The sequence below is a fragment of the Ostrea edulis genome, chromosome 4, assembly GCF_947568905.1.
Source record: "Ostrea edulis chromosome 4, xbOstEdul1.1, whole genome shotgun sequence".
In the NCBI taxonomy this organism is placed as follows: domain Eukaryota; kingdom Metazoa; phylum Mollusca; class Bivalvia; order Ostreida; family Ostreidae; genus Ostrea; species Ostrea edulis.
The window spans coordinates 59,930,963-59,951,527 of record NC_079167.1 but is presented as its reverse complement, the minus strand read 5'-3'; the positions used below and the strand labels follow the sequence as shown (position 1 = coordinate 59,951,527).

The 20,565-nt window shown below is 33.3% G+C and overlaps 3 protein-coding genes across 9 annotated transcripts in view; 1 reads left to right on the top strand and 2 right to left on the bottom strand.

Annotated features, from left to right (window-relative positions):
• LOC125672108 (calcium homeostasis endoplasmic reticulum protein-like) overlaps nucleotides 1-6,317 on the bottom strand; it is a 58,192-nt gene extending 51,875 nt beyond the window's left edge. For 2 of the 4 annotated variants that reach the window (XM_048908217.2, XM_048908218.2), the window contains exons 1-2: nucleotides 6,069-6,317; nucleotides 40-210 (exon numbers count right to left, since the gene is read on the bottom strand). In XM_048908217.2, the coding sequence (XP_048764174.1) occupies nucleotides 40-210; nucleotides 6,069-6,093 (196 nt within the window). In that variant the 5' untranslated portion in view covers nucleotides 6,094-6,317. The remainder of the gene's footprint in view (nucleotides 1-39; nucleotides 211-6,068) is intronic. The other 2 variants (XM_048908220.2, XM_056163235.1) reach the window with 1 other exon arrangement.
• LOC125672110 (MAP kinase-interacting serine/threonine-protein kinase 1-like) lies at nucleotides 6,306-13,097 on the top strand. Of its 3 annotated transcripts, none has more exons than XM_048908224.2 (8): nucleotides 6,306-6,419; nucleotides 8,380-8,593; nucleotides 9,225-9,322; nucleotides 9,427-9,580; nucleotides 9,854-10,014; nucleotides 10,123-10,325; nucleotides 10,435-10,734; nucleotides 10,827-13,097. In XM_048908224.2, exons 1-8 carry the CDS (start codon nucleotides 6,411-6,413, stop codon nucleotides 11,140-11,142), a joined length of 1,455 nt encoding a protein of 484 aa, XP_048764181.2. In that variant the 5' UTR covers nucleotides 6,306-6,410; the 3' UTR covers nucleotides 11,143-13,097. The 3 variants fall into 3 exon arrangements, with proteins under 3 accessions (XP_048764181.2, XP_048764180.2, XP_048764179.2); XM_048908223.2 differs by having other exon boundaries at nucleotides 6,326-6,931; XM_048908222.2 differs by lacking the exon at nucleotides 6,306-6,419 and having other exon boundaries at nucleotides 8,338-8,593.
• The window catches only part of LOC125670310 (phosphoglucomutase-1-like), a 27,786-nt gene continuing 19,081 nt past the window's right edge, over nucleotides 11,861-20,565 (bottom strand). For both annotated transcript variants that reach the window (XM_048905405.2, XM_056163236.1), the window contains exon 9: nucleotides 11,861-15,896. In XM_048905405.2, the coding sequence (XP_048761362.2) occupies nucleotides 15,807-15,896 (90 nt within the window). In that variant the 3' untranslated portion in view covers nucleotides 11,861-15,806. The remainder of the gene's footprint in view (nucleotides 15,897-20,565) is intronic.

Genomic DNA, 20,565 nt, shown 5'->3' with positions numbered 1-20,565 from the left:
ACTATTTGCATTATTTTATAAAGTAGAATTCAAGCTTACCTGCTTGCTCTGAAGTCACTTTATACTGATAATAATTGAAATATTCTCCACCAAAGAGAAAAGAAAATTTGGGATTGTCTTTCTGCTTTTGCTTTGTCATGTGTTCAAATTCTGGTCCATTTCTAGCAACAAACTGAGCCAGTTTATCAATTATGTTCTTCAAGTCAAGATCTGGTTAAAAAGAAAAGAGTCTGTTTACAATCTGAACTGCAAAAATAGGGCCAAGAAATCCAGAGGCATTAACAAATACAAGTATGTGTTTGATAACAATACACGTACATCTACATAGATTTATAGAGAATGTTTTACAGATTTACGTACACAGATATTGCATAACAAAAATGTGTTTGCATACAGGAGCAAAACAAAACCTGTGAAATTGACAACTAAATTTCAGGAGAACATGTCCACATCTTATACATTTAAAATACAATCTCTCAAGAATTGAATTGACTGCATATCAGTTGTTCATATTTGTTTTCAGCCATACAATGCCCGTCTGTAATAATCCATTCCCATTCCTTTAGGAAAGCCCTCTCTCAAACTCCCTCAAAATCAGCCACAACTGGGAATTGATCCCAATAGACGAAACACCTTAATCAGGGCAACCGAAGTGTATACAACATTCCATAAAAACCAGTCAAGCCTGATTGGTTTTGAAGGTTATATTAATTTCAATATTCTCAGTTTTTCTGATATCAATATGATAATTCAAAGTTTGAAAGTTTCGAAACTGTATGACATATCACTAACCCTCACTGTGATTGGTCCATGTCTAACCTTGAGAGGTAAAAGAGGTCAAAAAGAAATCATACTTTAGAAAAACAAGAAAAAGTTGGAATTCAAAACAAAGCTTCCTATTAAAGTTGAACAGCGGGCAAATCGTGGCCACAGACAAGGGTGGCAAATTAGCTCAATAACCTTATTTTCAGATGCTCAAAATATGATGCAGCAATTTTAGAATTACAGCAAGTAAAACTACAAAATTTGACTTTGTTTCCCCATCATCACGTGCACTATGAACAAACCATACCACACTCTTTGTCCTAAAGCCTGTCTGCTTATTTTCCTTCCATTTTCTTGAAAAACTTTCTTATTTCAAAACAGTGTTTTCTACCTGAAGTGTTTTTGTTGGGGTTTCACCGTTTGCTACCTCCATTATGTTTCAATCACCTGTCATTCTGATTCAGGATTCTTTACATTTTCATATCAATTCAAAGGTATTTAGAGAATTCTTTACAAAATAAATTGTGAATCTGGCCTGGAGGTTATAAAACTTTTACCGTACTCATACTCAGTCATGGTTTTTTGTGTATAACTCTATAAGCAATCTTCAAAACATTCTTGAAAAATCTTGAGCAATTACTCCATTTGAGTTTGAGAATGATTTTATAAAAGTTTTATATCCTTCACTTTTGAGTATGAGTATGATATAGAGCACGGAGTTTAAGTTTGAGTATGAAAATGTGCTCAAGAAAGTTTTATAACCTCCAGGTCTGATAATATTTTCATGTAAATACAAAAATTTTAGATTTTGATGGTTACCATGGCAACAATTTACATTGCCATCCATTTTCAAAACATCTACCTTAACAGAATTTTTTGCTACAAGCAAATCTATGATATTAATAGAATTATTACATATATGTATAATATGCTATATGGGAATGGTACATGTATTGCACTACATCTAGTCATATTCTGGTCTCCTTTTCTTGTTGCTTTCCCTCGACTTAATCATTCTGAATTGTAGCATGTGAACAAAACTTTGTTATACATGTATGTTATATACATGTATATGCTTTGTATATGTCTCTAATGATTAATGATCTTTTTATGTGCTTTGTATATGTCTCTAATCATTAATTATCTTTTTATGTTATTCGACCGCCGCATTGGCCTAGAGGTTAGAGCGTTCGCCCCGCATGTGGAAGGCCAGGGTTCGAATCCCGGCAGCGACAGACCTATTAAGTTGTTAAAACAGGTAGTGACAGTTCTATTGCCAAACATTCGGTATCAGGTGTGAATGTCATGGGTCCTCGGAGATGACCTTAAAAACTGATGTCCTGTGTCACAGTAGGTGTGGCACACTAAAGAACCCTCAGTGCTCAATGGCTGTAAGCGCCGAGCATGGGCCTAAATTTGAAGCCCTTCACCGGTCTTGGTGACGTCTCCATTTGAGTGAAAAATTCTCGAGAGAGAAACATTTAAGCAAGATACAATCAATTTATGTTATTGTGGGTCCATAATGCATTGGTCAATAAATCATAATAACATATCATATATACACTAAAGCAGTAAAACCAAAACCTTCGCCAGAATTCATTTGCACGCAAGCCAAACTCTTCTCTGCAGGATTGTGGGAAAGGGAATTCCCGCAAACTACATTGTAGTTTTCATATACATGTAGATGGTAATGGGGTCATCAGAAAGAAATGGCATCAGCTGAAAAATCATACTTTTTCCATAGCCTGTAGGTTGTAGGCTCATAATGTCTCTTGTCTCTACAAAGGCAAGAGAAGTGCAGCAACTTGCTCCGAATTTAATTCATACTTCTCAATCTCAGTTTCACATGTGTTCCATTGGTGGATCTAGAGGGAGTTAAAGGAGTTGCAAACCACCCCATTTGATTTTGGGGAAAAATAAAAGAGAGAGAGATCAGAGTATGGTATTTATATTTTTCCCTGTACTTTATTACTTTTGTGTAGATTTTTCTGAATTTTATTCCGTTTCACTAGGTATTTACCCAACCCTGATATCAAACTGGACATTGATTACCTAACAAAAAGATTCATTCAAATGCATCCGAGAAGAATCAATGCAGTCTATGCAAAAGACATCGGACCTGTCCGATGTGCAGTGCCTCAGGTCGGATGCATCATTTTTTACACCGGACCGGAATGTCCGATGTCTCAGTGTCCGGTTTTGAGGTTTATTATTTTGACGCGGAGTCATTTAAATGTTTGTTATAAGTAAAAAATATCACACAAATCCAAATACGTAAATGAATGTTATTAAACCGCATAAAGTATTATGTGGGAGAGATTCCTGGTATAGTATTACTATTATAATAAATAAGATTTCCTTGGTTTTGCATTTTCACGTGTTTCATTTTTTACATTAGGTTTTTCGGTCTGACAAAATTTGGTTCGGTCCGGTGTGTGCATTGATTACACAGGACCAAATGTCTTGTGTGGTCCAATAAACTTTCGCATAGACTGTCAATGTTTAACTCTTTTAGAGGAGAGATCAAATGATCACTGTCAGATAAAAAAAAAATTTAAATTCCAATACATACAGTTAAGAAGAGGGAGGGGGGTTAAAAACTCCTGAAAATTTATGTCATCCGATATTAATTATTATTATTTTCAACAGTCATCAAATTTAGTTTCAAGGGGGAAAGATGGAGAACTTGATAAAAACTATGTGAATTTAGTTCTTATCCCTTAGCAATAAATGTTTGATCTTCATTTGTCATTCTAAATTCTTTTTTAAACAGTGTTTTTAATATTGGTATCTAACGTATAAAACCTCATGCAGACGATAAAAAAGTACAAAATACATATCACAATATCAACAACTTATTGGTTCAAACCAAACCCCCCTCCCCCTTCCAGAAAATTTTCTACATTCATAATTGTGTTGTGTCTGAGATCATGTTTTTTTCTTGGAGTGAAAGTAGAAAAGTTACATATCTATAACATTTACTTCAATGTTGATTGAACTTTTCTTTCCTTTTTCTATATACTCCAACTTCGTACCTTGCAAATTCAATTCTTTTATGAAACACTATGCTTTTTATTAAATGAAACCTCTGATGATAAGTGTGCACTTATTGTGCAATGTACTTAGGCCACGTTATAATCGCAGACGTAAATTACCAAATGGTATGTGTTATGTGGCATATGGTAGTGTCTCTGTGTGCAGAGACGTAGAGAACTATGGGTAGTATTAAGTCAAACCCATATATGTACCTGAACTCGTTTCTGACCCTCTGTGATCTACTTTTTAGCCTGATGGTGCCATCTATTGGCAGATTAAAACAAAAAGCAAAAATATATGTGGGGGACCCTGGCATAATACCATTATCTGTACCGCGGTGTAAATATATTTGACGCCGTTGACGCTAATTGTGCTTATACATATTAATATTTTCTTTGCATTATTACCCATCAGATTAGTTGATAGTGATTGTAACGGATACTAAAAGTTTCCTTTCTTCAGTAATAATCTCTTTTCCTGTACCTTATGGAATAAGCACCCCTTCACAATTCCTTGAAAAATAGATCTATATTGAATTCATTCATTTGCAGCTTATTCAATTTTCAATGATCTGTTTTTCTAGCTGTACCTTACAGAATAAACAGCCATTTGTAATTCCTTCAACATCTTAATTGAAATGCAGCTTATTCCGTTTTCAGAGAACCTTACGGATAAACAGCTATTCGTAATTCCTTGAAAAATTAATACATTAGGGGAGAGTGTTGATATTTCGGACGGGTGTGATATTTTGGACAGTCAAAAAAACAGCATTATATCTTGCGTTACAATAGTTATTTGTTCTAAATTTAAACTGATTTCTGAACTTGATATATTTACACAATGGAAAACACCTAATCCTATGTGCATGTGTTACCCAGCTCTGATTGGTTGATTGAAATACATGACCTTGACCAACATTGCAGTTAATTGGTCAAATCACGTCCCGTTGAGACCTAGTTTTCGGGTAAAAGTTACCGATGTAATTAAAAAATTATAAACAAAATAAAAAACACTACCAAAAATAAAAATATCATCTAATAAAATGCCAATGAACCATGAAATAAACGGCAATTTAACCGAATTTCCTAACTGTCCGAAGTTATAACACCATGAAGTTACAATCTTCTACCTAACTGTGTTTAAGCTTTAATATGTGGCATAAATGGCAGGAAAAAATCCAATGAAACCTGAGAACACAATCTAGTCTGTTCGTTGAATCAACCAATATACACATATGCCTAGGTTCAGTGGTTAGATGAATAGATGATGAGTATTTCCAAAATACATCATATACTGTCCGAAATATCAACACTCTCCCCTAACTGATTTGCAGCTTATCCCGTTTTCAGTGATTTTTTTTCCTGTATTTTACGGAATAAACACCCATTTGCACTTCCTTGAAAAATAAATATATTAATTCATTTGCAGCTTATCCCGTTTTCCTCCATCTTAAGGAATAAACAGCCAATTGTTTTCCTTGAAAACCAAGTATATTGATTTGTTTGCAGCTTATTCTGTTTTCAGTTATCTGTTTTCCTTTATTTTACAGAATGCATTTCAAGAATAAGAAAGTAAACAGGAAGACGGTATAATAGGTTACATACATGATGTATCCTTTATTTCACAACCTTTACGTTGTTAACGTTACGTAAAATAATGTCAAAGATTATTTGCACCACAGTGCAGATGATATCGTGCAATACCTTATCCCTATCAAGCTTCATCAAAATCCTTCATGCAGTTCTGAAGAAAAACTTTAAATGTGAAAAATGACCCAATGAACTCCTTTTTTTTTGCGACAATGTTTTCAAATAATAAAGAATTTCTAAAACATAGATGAAATTTCAAAATTAAAATTTTGTAAAACTTCTTTCGCCAAAGCAATTTTCTGCCTACAAATGATTAAAATAAGCCCAATATTGCTATATTGGTGCATAATGATCAACATCATCAGATCAAAAGTGAAAGAATGAATGAAATCAATTGCACTGAGTTATCTCCTTGTAATCGTAGCCCTAATCTTATGTTCTACAGATCTCGTTACGACAACAGATACAATAAAATAAACTAAAATGATGTTTGTTATTGTAGAAATATAATATGTCCAGAAAAGGGTATATCACATTATTATCCCTGGTATTTTTGTTGTTCACTTGGCTTTTACACAAAAAGCGCTCAAGAAATGCGAGAACATATCTGATAGTGCCATATTAAATGTTAATTTGGTTGTGCACACTTGTTTTCAGCTATAAATTTATCAATCTTACCTTCTGGCGGTTTGGGGAGATCCATCTTGTGTGCAATCGTTGTTGTTTTATCGTTTTATTATTGAGTTCAAATAGCCGTTACTTAAAACGTTTATCTGACTACGAAAATTTGGTCTATATATATTATCAAGTTTATTGAAAAAGATAAATAAATACAGTTTTTCTGTTCAGAGGAGAAAAATTCAAAAGAATATTATGGTTAAAATATTTTTTTTATTATTCATTTAGTAGTCAATAACGGAAAAACCCGTTAGATGACGAAGGAATGTTGTGAAAAAAAAATGGTGGATTTCGCGGGAGAACTTCTAGAAACGTCGCTCACAAAAAAAGGCCAATTGCACCATGAAAGAAGTAAGTAATGCTACTAATTATATCTAACTGTCATTTTCTTGGTGTTGTCATGCTTTTGAATGTTTGAACTTTGTTAAACAGTGCATAAGTTTTGCACACAGTGCATTGTTTTTATTTTTATCGATGACCTTCACGCTCTTGTATTCAAACATGGCTGATGTAAACAATCGTACGAACGTGTAACCCGCTACGTCAACAGTGTCGGCTGATTGATTGGGCCACACTCCTGTGACTCAGCCACTCGTCGGTGAGGCCACGTAGTCTGGATATAAATAGCTGGAGGTAGTCAGATGTTCAGTTGAATGTTGGTAGTTGAAGAGTGATAATGTACGAGTGAATACCATCGGAAAGTAGGTCTTAGACCTTACAGGAATTAGACAAGGGTCTTAAAGGTTATTTTGGATATTAGTCTCATATAGAGCGTCAGTTTTAAGGCAGCCAAATTTGTGTGCAATATTTTTTTTCTTGGATTAATCACTCCAAACACCTCAATGCCTGGAATAATGATCGACGTAAGTATTTAATTGCCTTTAATTGGAGGATCGTCTATGTGTATACAAACAAAGTAATCAGACTGACAGTTTAATTGTTTGTTTGGACATTTGTCTATGCATAATTACAATGTTGATATTGTTGGCTAATATTGATTTTGTGATTTATACGAAGTATTTTGTTTATTAACCAAGTGAGCATCGAGATACTTTGTTGACACATATTATATATGGGGTTTGTGGGGACAAACTGTACATACGTATATTCATTGCACTAAAATAATGATGTTATTGAAAAAATATTAATTTATAGGAGTTTTGCCTTTTCTTTTATCCACAAACACACAATATCAGTAAAACTAAACTTATAATCATAAAGAAAAAAATATAACAACACACAATTTGAAAATAAATAAAATAAATAAATATGGTGTTCTTTTTTTTTAAGAATAATTTATGTCAGAATTTCGTGTTTATTCCCAGTTCTAACTTATTTATTTATGGAATGATAATTTTTGTCATCACAGAATTCCCAGTTTTGCAATTGGCAATTCTCCAAAACGGAACAAAGACACATAATGTAGCCCCTAAGAGTAGACCAATTGAAAACATTATATGGGTATACACAAAATCAGGAGATTTAAATGGATCCTTGCCAAGATATTACAGTATTCATATGTAAATATATGTACTAAGAATAACCCATGCTATAAATAGAACTGTGTATCTGCAATTGCCTAGGCATGATGCAACAAGCATTTAAGTGTACCATATATATTATCAATGCAGTCCTTTTACTTCCTAAACTAAGTGCTACCTGTCCTGGTTAAGAAGCTACTTTGGAAATGTGGAAGAAATTATCTACAAATTTTAATTGTGCCAATTTTATATTAATAAGTAAGTGAATTTAGTATTTATTTGGATGAATGATTGAAAATGTGAATTATTTACAGAAATTTGTCATTTGATGTTTTGAAAATATAAGATTTTTGAAACAATTTTTTTGATAGACCAGGTTTTAGAAATATGTCAGTTTTGATTAAAATATAAATGAAATATCAGCATATATGATATGATAATCTAACATTTATTAAATTGATTGGGTAGACTGAAATTTTATGACTTCATGTTTATACAGAGTAATTGCTTAGATGTGTTAACATCAGAGTAATTGTCCCTACCAAGCACCTGGTGATTGAAATAACAGATAATGATATAATTAAAAAATGTTGAGTCTTGCTCATAATTATCAATTTGTCTTGCTCATAATTATAAAACACTTGGTACTTGAGACCTGTCAGTGGACTGTTTGTTCAGCATTGATTTGAGCTATTGAAATTACTGCTATATATATAAAGTGCTAAACCAGTGAAATTTATCATTTAGTGCCCAGTACTCTGTATAGAGAAACCTCACTTTGTGACCAGATTTATCTTTTAATCATGTTTATGGTGCCTTTAACTGTTCAGGTGGAATCTCAGTATTGCCCCTCCCCGAGGCGACCCAACAGCCTGGAGTTGACGAGCTGCTTGACCCTAGAAATGGACAACGACTTGGAGAATAACAATTCCCTAAACAACAACAATGAAGACAACAGCAGTCCATTCAATAGAAATCACAACTCGTCTCGGAACAAGAAGAAAAGGAGAAAGGCAGCTGATATTCCAGAAAAGCAATTTAAAGGTAAAGATACTTCACTTTAAATAATAAAAAAAAAAAATGTGAATTGAAGAGAGTAGTTTTCTGTATAGGCAAATTTGAGGTTTTCCCCTCTCTCAAATGGGAAGTAAAATTGAATGAGATCGGAAGTTTATTTTTAGAATTACATCATCAGATTTTTGTGTCTGTTAGAAATTTTTGCACCTAAAAATAGAATCTTCCCATTTTACTTATTTTAAGAAAGTATTTATCGATGGGTTTTTTTCTACATGTATTTTTCTCAGTTTTACATTAAGGATGTAAGGGGAAATGTAGGTCACTGTGCTGATGTGTCAAAGCCTTATGACTTGTCAATATAATGATATTCATAATGATGGCAGCATCTGGCTTGGGTGAATCATGATTCATCTGGTAATGAACTTAGTTTAACATCAGACAGCACATATAAAAATATCTGATGCCAAAGATATATTTGATGTTGGCACTAGAGCAGACGAGTAGCTGGCTATCTTAGTTTTTATGTTTCACTGAACCTCAGTTCACACAAAAGTGTATGTTGTTAGAGCACCTAAATCGATGCAAGATGTGCATTACTGAGATGTTTCTTCCTGCAAGAAAAAAATGTGTATTTCATCAGCGTCAATTTATATTACAGACCTTTATAGACCAACAGGGGAAATGCTTGGGAATGGATCTTATGCTTCTGTACGAACGTACAAAAACAACCACACCAACAAGGAGTATGCAGTGAAGGTAATTAGTAAAGATAATTTCTGGTTTTTTGAGATTTCAGCAAAATGAAAGTAAACAAAAGAAAAAGAACTAGGTATAAGTGAATTTTATTTTTTTTTTTTCAGATCATTGAAAAAGATAATGGAAGATCAAGAAGTAAAGTTTTCAAAGAAATAGAGATATTCCATTTGTGCCAAGGACAAGATAACATCCTACAGCTTTATGAATATTTTGAAGAATCTGAGCGGTTTTACCTTGTGTTTGACAAAATGCAAGGAGGTAAGGAAGAAAAACATTGCACATCTTTACAATGCTTTATAATGTTTAATGGTTAACCACAATAATAGCTGACTGAATCTGCACAAAGACTATATCCTGTTGTTGATAGGAAAAATAGGTCAGTGTCACATGTATTTGCTTCAAGCCCAAGGTCAATAGGGTGCCTGTTTATGTTTACCTCAGGGTATTTAAATTTATGTTGAGAAGCACTGCTTCACCTTTGTTTGCATACTTCTTCACAAACATTAATCACATTTTATTTTGTATTTTTAGGTACCCTACTTGCCAACATTGAACGACGAGGTCACTTAACTGAGAGAGAGGCGAGTTTAGTTATTCGTGACATCGCCAGAGCTTTAGATTTTCTTCATCGGAAAGGAATTGCCCATAGAGATTTAAAACCAGAAAATATTTTATGTGAAAAAACAGATGAGGTAGGTATTTTTCGGAAATAATGTTGAACGCTAAACTGGTCAATTTTATCACAGTTGGTTCATGTTCCATTCACTGTCACATTGAGTATCATTTTATTAATATCTTAGGTGGTTCCAATCCGCATCTGTGACTTTGACCTCGCAAGTGGAGTACCAGTCAGTAGTAGTCAGAACGACAACTGCACCACCCCGGAGCTACTCACCCCCGTTGGTTCAGCAGAGTACATGGCACCTGAAGTCGTAGATGCCTGGGTTGGAGAATCCTTTAAATATGACAAAAAGTGTGACTTGTGGAGTCTTGGAACCATATTGTAAGTGCCCTATGTTTTCAGATTTATACATAAAAAATTGTAAGAAGTTGAGATTTCTCAAGGGGAAAAAACAAGTTTGAAAATAATTTTTATTTACTTGAAATTTAAGGTACATCATGTTGTGTGGATATCCCCCATTTTATGGCCAGTGTGGGGAGGATTGTGGTTGGGAGAAAGGAGAAGCCTGCCAGGATTGTCAGGACAGTTTGTTCAACAGGATCCAGGATGGCATCTTTGATTTCCCAGACAATGAGTGGAGTGATGTCTCCTTTGAGGCTAAGGATTTAATCCGCAAACTCTTGGTAAGGGATCCAAGGAAGAGACTGTCAGCTGTGGAGGTCCTTCACCACCCTTGGGTCCAGACCCCTCCTGCTCCAACTCCATTGGCCACACCAAGAGTACTTACAAGGTAACTATTTAGTAATCAGCTCATGTACTAAAATGAGTGAAATCAGCATTTGTGACAGACAAGATAATGACTTCATTACATGATCTTCACAGAAACAACAGTACGAAAGACTTGGAGTGCTTTGCCAGTGAAGCAATATCCATCAATCGCATGATGCAGCAACACTTGTTTATATCGGAGCCAGCCTCTTTCTTCATTGGCAACCGTGAGGGAGATTTGCTGGAGGAGTCTGAGGATTCTGGGGATGATTTCTTTATGCCCTCCCTTAGACTCTCCCCCCCATGTTCAGGACTTGCTAAACGACGAACCTGTGCAACGATGCAAAACTTGAACCTATCAGGCGAACACAGTGACAGTCTTGACTCACTTCCCAGTTCACATTCCTCCACATATGGTCTGAGTGTGTAAACATCTTCATCATTTCCATTCTAGTAATTCTTTAATAGAAATTATTCAGGGATCTTGTGTTTTCAAATCATATATAGCCATGTTTAAAAAACAATTAGAAAAAAGATATCCAGTGTCTTTCAAATCTTGATAGGAAAAAAATATTGAGACATATTGTCTTCATTTGTGAGGGAGGGATAGATTAGAAAAGAGATGGAAGGTTTTTTTTTTGATAAGGAAGAGTGCTCTAAAAAATATTAAGCAATCAAAGAAATCAATTTGTGTGATTGTGTGTGTTTGTAAGTTTGAAAAGATGTCTGAATATGGAGAGAGAAATGAAAAAGAATGAAAAGAGTACTTAATGGTTGTGAAAATGAGATTAGTATTTTTTCAAATACATTTCTGTTCAGAAATGTTTTCATTGTTATATTTTTTTTAATGTCCATGTGTTCGATTTTATCTGTTTTCTATGTTTCCATTTGTATTTTTACTGTTATTTCATAGGAATGATTTTAAAATGAATTAACCTTATAAATGATTTCCAAATCGTATTTAAGAGGGATCACTTAGTATGTTTTGATAACCTCGAAAATTGGTTAATTGTTTTCTCTTTTCCAAATATGAACAAAACCATTTCATGTTTATGATATCGCTACAAATTTTCAGCAATTTTTCTTTTTCGTCAAAAAATGTGAAACATGTTTGTATTTCATATTGGTGCCATTATAATATGTGCAAAGGTAATTGTATGTGCTAGAAGCAAGACACAATACATGTCTGAGGAGCTAAGGCCTGAAAAAATTGAAATCCGTTGTTGTTATACAATATAATACCTCTTGTTTTTTTGTGAGTGTCGAAGTGCTAAAAATAGTCATAGAGGAATTCCTGGATGGCAACAGGATATTCATGTGATAACTCGATGTACAACTGTGATGTTTAGAATTGAAAAATTGATATTCAAGACTGCCTTGTGTATGAGCTTGTTGTTGCCAATACTTGTTGAAAAAAATGTTAAAAACAAACGCATTTTATATCGAGCTTGTTATTCAGTCATAATTGTAAAAGAAAAAATAAAGTCTGAACACTTGTGTTCTTTTAGAAACCTTAACAGCCATCCATATTCATTTTAAAAAGAAAGTTGTGTAGTATGGGGTGGGTGATGGGGAAAACTGTCAGTTAAGAGAAATTGACATCGTCTGATTTAGTGCTAGATCATGGTATGGGATTGAAATGTTACAATACCATTGATTCTGACTGCGTTGGCATAGTAAGATCTGTAATTCACATAGATTACAAGTAAGGCCATGTTCCTTGCAGTCCTTGCAAGTCTTGGATCTCAAAGAGTGGTTACTGTTAGGAGACTTGCTTGGAATTGCAAAGCATGGCGTGTTGACAAACAATTTTTTGGGATGCTGAACGGGTTTTATATTATGTATGGTTTATCAAGAAAGTGCTACTGTGCCAGAATTGAAGCCAGTGATAACAACATGCTACATGTGAGAAAAAGTAATCTGTTATTGTCAGTTTTTTGCTATATTTTTTCATGATTTTTAAAAGTGGTTTTTTTTTTGTGTGAAAAAAATTTCCCAAGGAAATTTGCTGATAAAATTTTGCAATGCTCAATAACTATGTGTTCTGATTACCATTCCACACTTGATTTTATTTTGATGTTTAGTTCTGGGAATATTACCGATCAAAAAATTAATATTTTACCAAGATTCTTTACTTTTCTATATTTCTGTTGTCAAAATTTGGATCAAAAAATTATAGATGTTTTAATGACTTTTTAAAGTCGATTACGATTATTTTATAAATGTATGGAGAAGAGTATTTAAAAATGATACTGCTTGTTTAGTAAAGCTTATGTTTTCAACACTTGGTAAATGGACCAGAATTGTTGACATACTAAAGCTTGTCAGAGTGAACTGTAAAACTCAGTCATGATGCATTTTCAAAAATAAAGAAATGAAATTTTACTTCTGTTTTGATATTATATTAATGGAAGTAAACCTTCCTGCTTGAATATGGTTCGCAGGGAGTATTTGATTGTGACATAGGCATCCATTGAAGGAAATTGCCAACCAGTATAATCCTTAAAGCATGCGTGGTACATGTAATTGCATGGGACTCCGGATTTAGGACTTGATAAAGTGCCATATGGAATTGGCAAATGGAAGTTAAATTATGTTGTGCTGTTTTGACAAAATAAAATTCTAATCAGATCCAAGTACTAAATATACATACCGGGGTATATTTTGATAACATACTTGTCTATAAGTATGTAATGAAATAAAACTGGATTAATACTGGCTGAATGATGCATGCTACAAACTATATCTGTATATACTCGAGCATGTTTCTATATATAATAATCCTCTCCAAATTGCATAAAATGTCCCTACAATAGAGGAAACTGCCCTCTATACAGAACTATACAACATAATTTTTTTTTAAAAATATTACCATTTGAAAAGGTATATGCTTTCTTTAAATTTTAAACATGCTTTTCATGTTTATATACCTATCCATGCATCAAATGTTTACAATTCATTTAAACATGTTAACACTGCTTACAGTCGTAGTGTGTATCCTTATTAGGTATGCCTCATAATGATAGTAATGGAAGACTTCCATGCATACACATTTACACTTTCCAACCTTTTCTCTACAATAACCCTAAATTGAAGCTCCAATACATTAACTTCCCCAGACACGTCTGGATGTAAATTTTTTATTTTCAATGGGCAACTTGGACTACAGAAAGTCATGTATTTTACTTTATATTAGGCAGTATTTTGCCTCTAATCTTCATTTTTATGATATATGAATATAAGGAATCACTGTCTAGTTTGTTGGGTATGTGAGATACCAGTACTTCACCAACTATAATGGAAAACATGACAATTTATGCACAATAATTATCAGTCATATTCCTTGTCCCTTTTAATTGTTACCTGGCTGGTTAATTTAGTAGATCAAAATGCAAGGTCAATACCAATCAAAAGGCAACAAGTTTGAGTTCTCCATGATTTTTTAACTAACGAGAGCAACCATCGCACTGCAAACTATGCCCATTCAATATATTCAGTAATGCAGTAGTAGTCAAAAAAAGCCTATTCTTTTGTTTTAAAAAACGCTCTGATGGCATTCTTTTCAATCTGAGAGTATTGATAAAATGTTCATTCTCAAATTCCTTCCATGAATGCAAATACACAAAGTATGACTTGGACCTTGTGAAATAATGGATAACTTCCTTTCATCATGGGGATCCTACCCTTATAATTAGTATTCTATCTAGTATATGTATCTTTTCCATAAGATGCAAGCTGATCTATGGACATTTAGAGATACTATATAATACTACCTAGCTGTCTATGGTTGTTGAATATGTGCATCAAATTCAATTATCCTAAGCCTGATATCATTACTGTTTTTCTATCTTGTTTTGTGCCTAAATCACTTAACACAGGTTTGACATTGAAAAAACAATAGGCCTAAACCTTCTAATTTCAAAATTTCATTATTGATGTTTGAATATATTTTTAACAACATCAAAATAAATACAATTTTATTCCAAGATTAGGATGGTGTGCCGTATATTGATAAACAAAAAATGAATTAGGATAATATACCCAGTGAATACATATAAACCTTCTAATGTTGGAATGAAACTTTTTAAAAGTGTTTTAAATGTTGTTTTTTCCCTATGCAACAAATATTTCCAATCAATACATAGTACGATCTAAAATTAGAAATCCATATTATACAAACTTGACAATATTTGTCATCTTAAAAAGGAATATGCACATAACTTTGTGATAATGGTTTATTTAAACTGTATTGATTAAATTAACACATATAAAGAATTTTAACAATCAAATAAAAGCACCATGCATGAAGAGGGCTAATAATTGTCACATGCTAGCTAAAAATCCTGCCCTCGAGCCACACACTACAAAGGAAGAGGTATAGTACTGCTTGTGCTAATGAACCATCCACAAAAATAAAATCCCATGGCAACAGCATCAAGCTATTGTGTGTAAAAATTGGTACTAAATTCTGCATAAAGTATTAAAATTAATTTTGCAAAGAGATTCACTGCAGGGGCATGCATTCCCTTTGATTAATTTGGCTATCAAACAGACATGAGTGGTCATTATTTCATACCCCGACTGTGGACAAATTAAGCAGTCTCTTCAACTCTTGATAGAGTTATACTTCATTTGCTATTGCTTTATAGCTCATCTACAATCAGGTAACCTGATTCTGCCAGTATCTGCTTAATCTGCACTTGACCCATTTTTGTCAGCACACTTGTACATGTAAATATTATGTCAACACTGAAAGGTGGCACATGTCCAAGGACTGGACCCACTGAATATAGCTTTAATGTTACCTGTATGGTTATACAATGGGTAAACTGTACATAAGTACTTGACCTAAAGATATATTAGCAAAAGGTCTAAGGTTATCTGATACACAAAAAGCTTGAGCAAAGTTATAAACAACAAAACATATATTGTAAAATGAATATCCACTAAAATCCTTGCAGAGTAATTCAGTTAAAGTCAGTAACATAACAATTGTGTCAGTGGTTTACAAATATGTGAAAAAAGAATATCGTATAGCTTTGAAGCCACCTTGGAACTTGTAATTAATTGATTATATTATATATGCTTCATCTTTTATGTGATGACTGTGGGTGAATCTCGTCCCGTCAACTCAGAAAGCTTGGACACCATCAGTGCAATGTCAATTAATGGCCGCAACACAACCTGAAATGACACATCATATCTTACAGTAGAATTGTCATCCGCTCAGCAGTTTGATTATTGACTTCAAATTCAATTTTAAACATCCCCTCTAAAACTCAATCAACTGAACTGAAATAGGGCAGCAATCAGTGTAGTAATGGACATGTCCCTACTGATATTACCTCTGAAAATATCTTTTTTGAAAATCATTCGAAAGAGAACACTGGATAAATTTCTATAAGTGTCCCTATAACTGTATCTATGATGGTACATGTTTTGCCTTTACAATAACACTTGTATTCTCTCCTAGATATTGTGAGGACATCCTCACTAAACTAAACTCAATTTCGTCACTTAGAGAGAGAGAGAAAGAGAGAGAGGCTGTTACATATTTCACAACTACAATACATGTATATAATCATTTTTAAACACATTACCCAGTTACTATTGAAAATTGACAACTAGTTACCTATTTCATTTTATCATACTTTCATGTAAAATACTGGAATCTGATTGGTCTCGAAACATTTGAAAAACATAATGTTTCCCTGAGGGAGTAAAGGGTGATGTTATCTAGTAATAGAAACCATTAAGATGACATTGGATGATACTATAAAAAAATATTTCATATGTCAAACCGATGCACATACGGTTTGTCATACATTTATGAAAGACGTCGTTTGAGCATTTGAAATAGATACTGTGTGCAATGCATTACAGCAACATATCGATTAAAAGTCGGCAGTCTGGCAGGTATATTATACAAGTATATTAGTGTACCAGTACATACATGTACCATGCAACTATTTGCAGAAAGTAATGCTTTTAATTTGTTAAACTTTGAATTGATTTCACCATGATGAAATTTCCTTGCTAATTTTTTTTTTTGACAATTTCAATGAAAAAGAATTCAGATGAATTTTTGTGCTTTGATATATAAATCTCATAAATGTAATGACATTCAGTATAATCAAACAAATAGTGTACTATATGTAGTTGAGGGTAACATTGAAATTTCTCACCCCTAAAAAACCAATGTCAACCTCAGTTATGCCTAAGTAAAGTTTTCTCTGGGTGAAAATTACATGTTACAATGTTATCTTTAACTCTATGCATTGCACTGCACAATTGTAGATGGAAGTATGTACGTAAGTCTACAGCAGTCATGTAAAACAGTTTTCCTGTTTGAATTACCAAAATATGACCATGCAATATGCACTAAAACCCAGGAGCACCTATGATCGAGCTTTGGTTTCCCAGGCCTAAATTAGTTGCACAGGTTTGAAAGCAACTTGAATAACAACAAGATTGCTATGCATAGCCACAAGCCCCCACAAAAAAAGTTGAAGCACAAAAGTCCCCTAATTACTCCTGTAAAATTTGTCAAATCAAAATAGTGGCATAATATGATCAACTACAATTGGTGACCAACAATCCTACAAAATTTGAACAAAATCTAGTGAGTGGTTTTGGAGGAGTTGCATCCAAAAAGTGTTCCTATAGTGTAGCATGTACAAATTCAACAAAGTCCTATAACTCCTGTAATATTAATGGTGGTGCAACATGATCAACTACATATGGTGACTAAAAATCCTACAGAATTTGAACAAATCCATTAAGCGGTTTCTGAGGAGTTGTGGCCACAAAGTGTTCATACAAATTCAACAAAGTCCCATAACTTCTGTAAAAAAAAAATTAAATCAAAATGGCGGCGCAATTAATACGATTAACTACATATGGTGACTATATCAATCATAAAAAATTTGAACAAAATTCGTAGAGCGGTTTTGGAGGAGTTACGTCCACAAAGTCAATTGGGACAGACGCATGGAAGGACACCTGTATTTCTATGTCCCCTTTCGCAGTGTGGTGGGGGACAAAAAAATGTCTGCAGTATTTCTTAGCCAGATAAATCTGTGCTCTGAATGGCTCATATATTTTTGTGATTACATATGGTGAAAAATTTCTACAATATATAAGTCAAAGAAAAACAAAAGCTTAGTTGAAATAAATGTAGATTTTTTTTCCACTTCAGAAATGGATAGACTGACTAACAAGGACAAGATTAACAGCTAGAATAGCACTGTACAGCCTGAATTTTCTTCCCCTAACTTAAAATTCAGTATGACTGAAAGCAGTTGTTTATAAAGATGATGTTTATAGAGACAATCAGAACATCATATAGTCATCTCAACCCTGCTTTGTCAAGATAGGCATTATTAATGAACAAAATGATTTAAGAAAGTCTAAATACAATGTACTTCTTACAAACAAAGCTAGTAAGCGAGGCCATCTTTCATTCATAATCTAGCTAAATGCATGTCCTGAAAAAATATGGATCATATCTCATCAAGAAATAAATAGATTGAAAAATTATGCTTGTGAAACACTGTAACATTTCCCCAATGGTTATAAATTCCTTGATGTATGACCTTCACCTCAAATTCACTTATTTTTGAAGTATGTATAATACCAAATTACTCAAAATTAGAAATATTTGCAAGCATTCAGCAATTTATATTTTAGGGAGAGGGTTCATATAGGCTAAACTCATCAATTCATTAAATAAATATTGTTTAAATCAATTATGTATTTCTTATATAGCAGATTTGAATCTCACTTCTGCCAATGGTGCTATAAAAAAGAATACAGTAATTTACACTGAGTATCAGAAATTATACAGTAATTCAGTATCAACATGCAAATTCAAAGAATAGTAGTCTTCTACCTTCAACTTTTTATTGTGTGATGCTTCATTTTTCAATTCACGTCATTAAGAAGCCAAAATAAAATTTACTATTCACACCTCTGTTCAAAGAAGTAAATAATGCAATCTAAAAGAAGGTCTATAGCTAACTTAACATTTGGCATAAAAAAAAATTAAACAAACATATAACAGAGTGTGGTTTTTTCAAAAGTATTACTGGGTACTTTATGTAATATAAATACAAGTAAGCAAACAAAAGTATTACTGGGTACTTTATGTAATATAAATACAAGTAAGCAAACAAAATGTATAATTAAGCAATTTAAGGGACAAATATTTAAAAACTGCAAAAATCGCATGTATATGAATGTGAACGATTCTAAAGTATAGAGTAATGAATCATTAAATTCCAGATATGATATTTAACAGCAACAATGTTCTTGGGTATGGGCATGTATAAAAGAGAAGATATCAAAAAGGTTAATGTGCCTATAGATATCTTTATCTTCTAATTGCCTCCCCAATAAGGTTCTGCTTCTGATCAGTGTACTTCTTTGTTAATTATTTGTTTACCAGGTTATTGTACAAAACAAGAGGTACTGTGAGCAATGCTCACTAAGAATACCCTCCGCTTACCCCAATCTCCCAAAGGGTGTTGTTAATAGGTATAAATTACCTCTTTCCCGAGTGTAAAAATATGGTATGCCTTTGTAGAAGAAAATGGAAGATATAGTCCGAGCACAAATCCATGGCATCAACCTATAATTTTGACCTTGAGGTCAAAGTTCAAGGTCATATGAATGTCATGAAGGTACATGACACATCGTCTCATGGTGATACACTCATGTGTCAAATATGGTATGCCTATGTCAAAGAACAAAGAAGTTATGGCCCGGACACGAATCCATTGTAAAAAACCTTTAATTTTTATCTTGAGGTCAAGGTCATATAGAGGTCATGAAGGTACTCGACACATTGTCTCATGGTGATCCACCTGTGTGCCAAATATGGTATGCCTAAGTCAAAGAACAAAGAAGTTATGGCCCGACACGAATCTGCAGACAGACAGGCGGACGGTAAGACGGACAGACAGAGTGATTCCTATATACCCCCCACCCGAACGAAGTTCGGGGGGTATAATTATGAAAATTTAATGAAAGTAACCCATAACAATAGATACAGGTGATAAGATTTTAGGACATCTAAATCTGGATTTGGGAGTGTTTGAAAGTACAGTCAAACTTGCCAATTGTCGGTCACTTTTATTTCAATGTCAACTGCCTCATGGGGTCATTTATTCCTCTTGATGACATATCCTATCTAATATAACTTTATTTAGCTGTAACATGTGAAACTGTCATTTTACCTTAAGCAGCATTTTGACCAACCACATGACCCACATCCTGGGTTTTTATTTATAGACAGATGATACCGAATGTGCTATTACTAATGTAAAGTCTGTAAAGTCGAGCATGATGAAAATGAGAAAAAGTAACCAGTCAAATCATATATATTGAAAATGCTTGGAGAAGCAAATAAATTATCAAAATAATTAAACCTGAATGAGTTTTTTTTTTTTTACAAACTACAGCAAGGGTGTTCATTTCAAATAGAATGGCATAAAAGGTTGAAAGGAAAGTCCTTTATCTAAATTAAAACTATGAGTCCCTGAAGATGATGGAATCAATATTAAGTTCCTGTGTGATAATGATTAAATTAGAAGTCAGGAAAATTCAAGTTACAAATTTTTTAAATAATAACTCAGAAATTTTATTGTGATATTCAGAACAATGCACTGCTGGAGACACAAAACAGGGAATAAAGAAGTAAACCATTTGACTTGGTGGTTCCAAGAAGTTATTGTCCTATGTTGAATAAATTATAATGTTAAAATTTTCATGATATGATATTCTATGATATAGTAAAACATAGAATCAACAGAAATTAAAGGTCACCTCTCTATAAAGGTTACTTTTAACACCA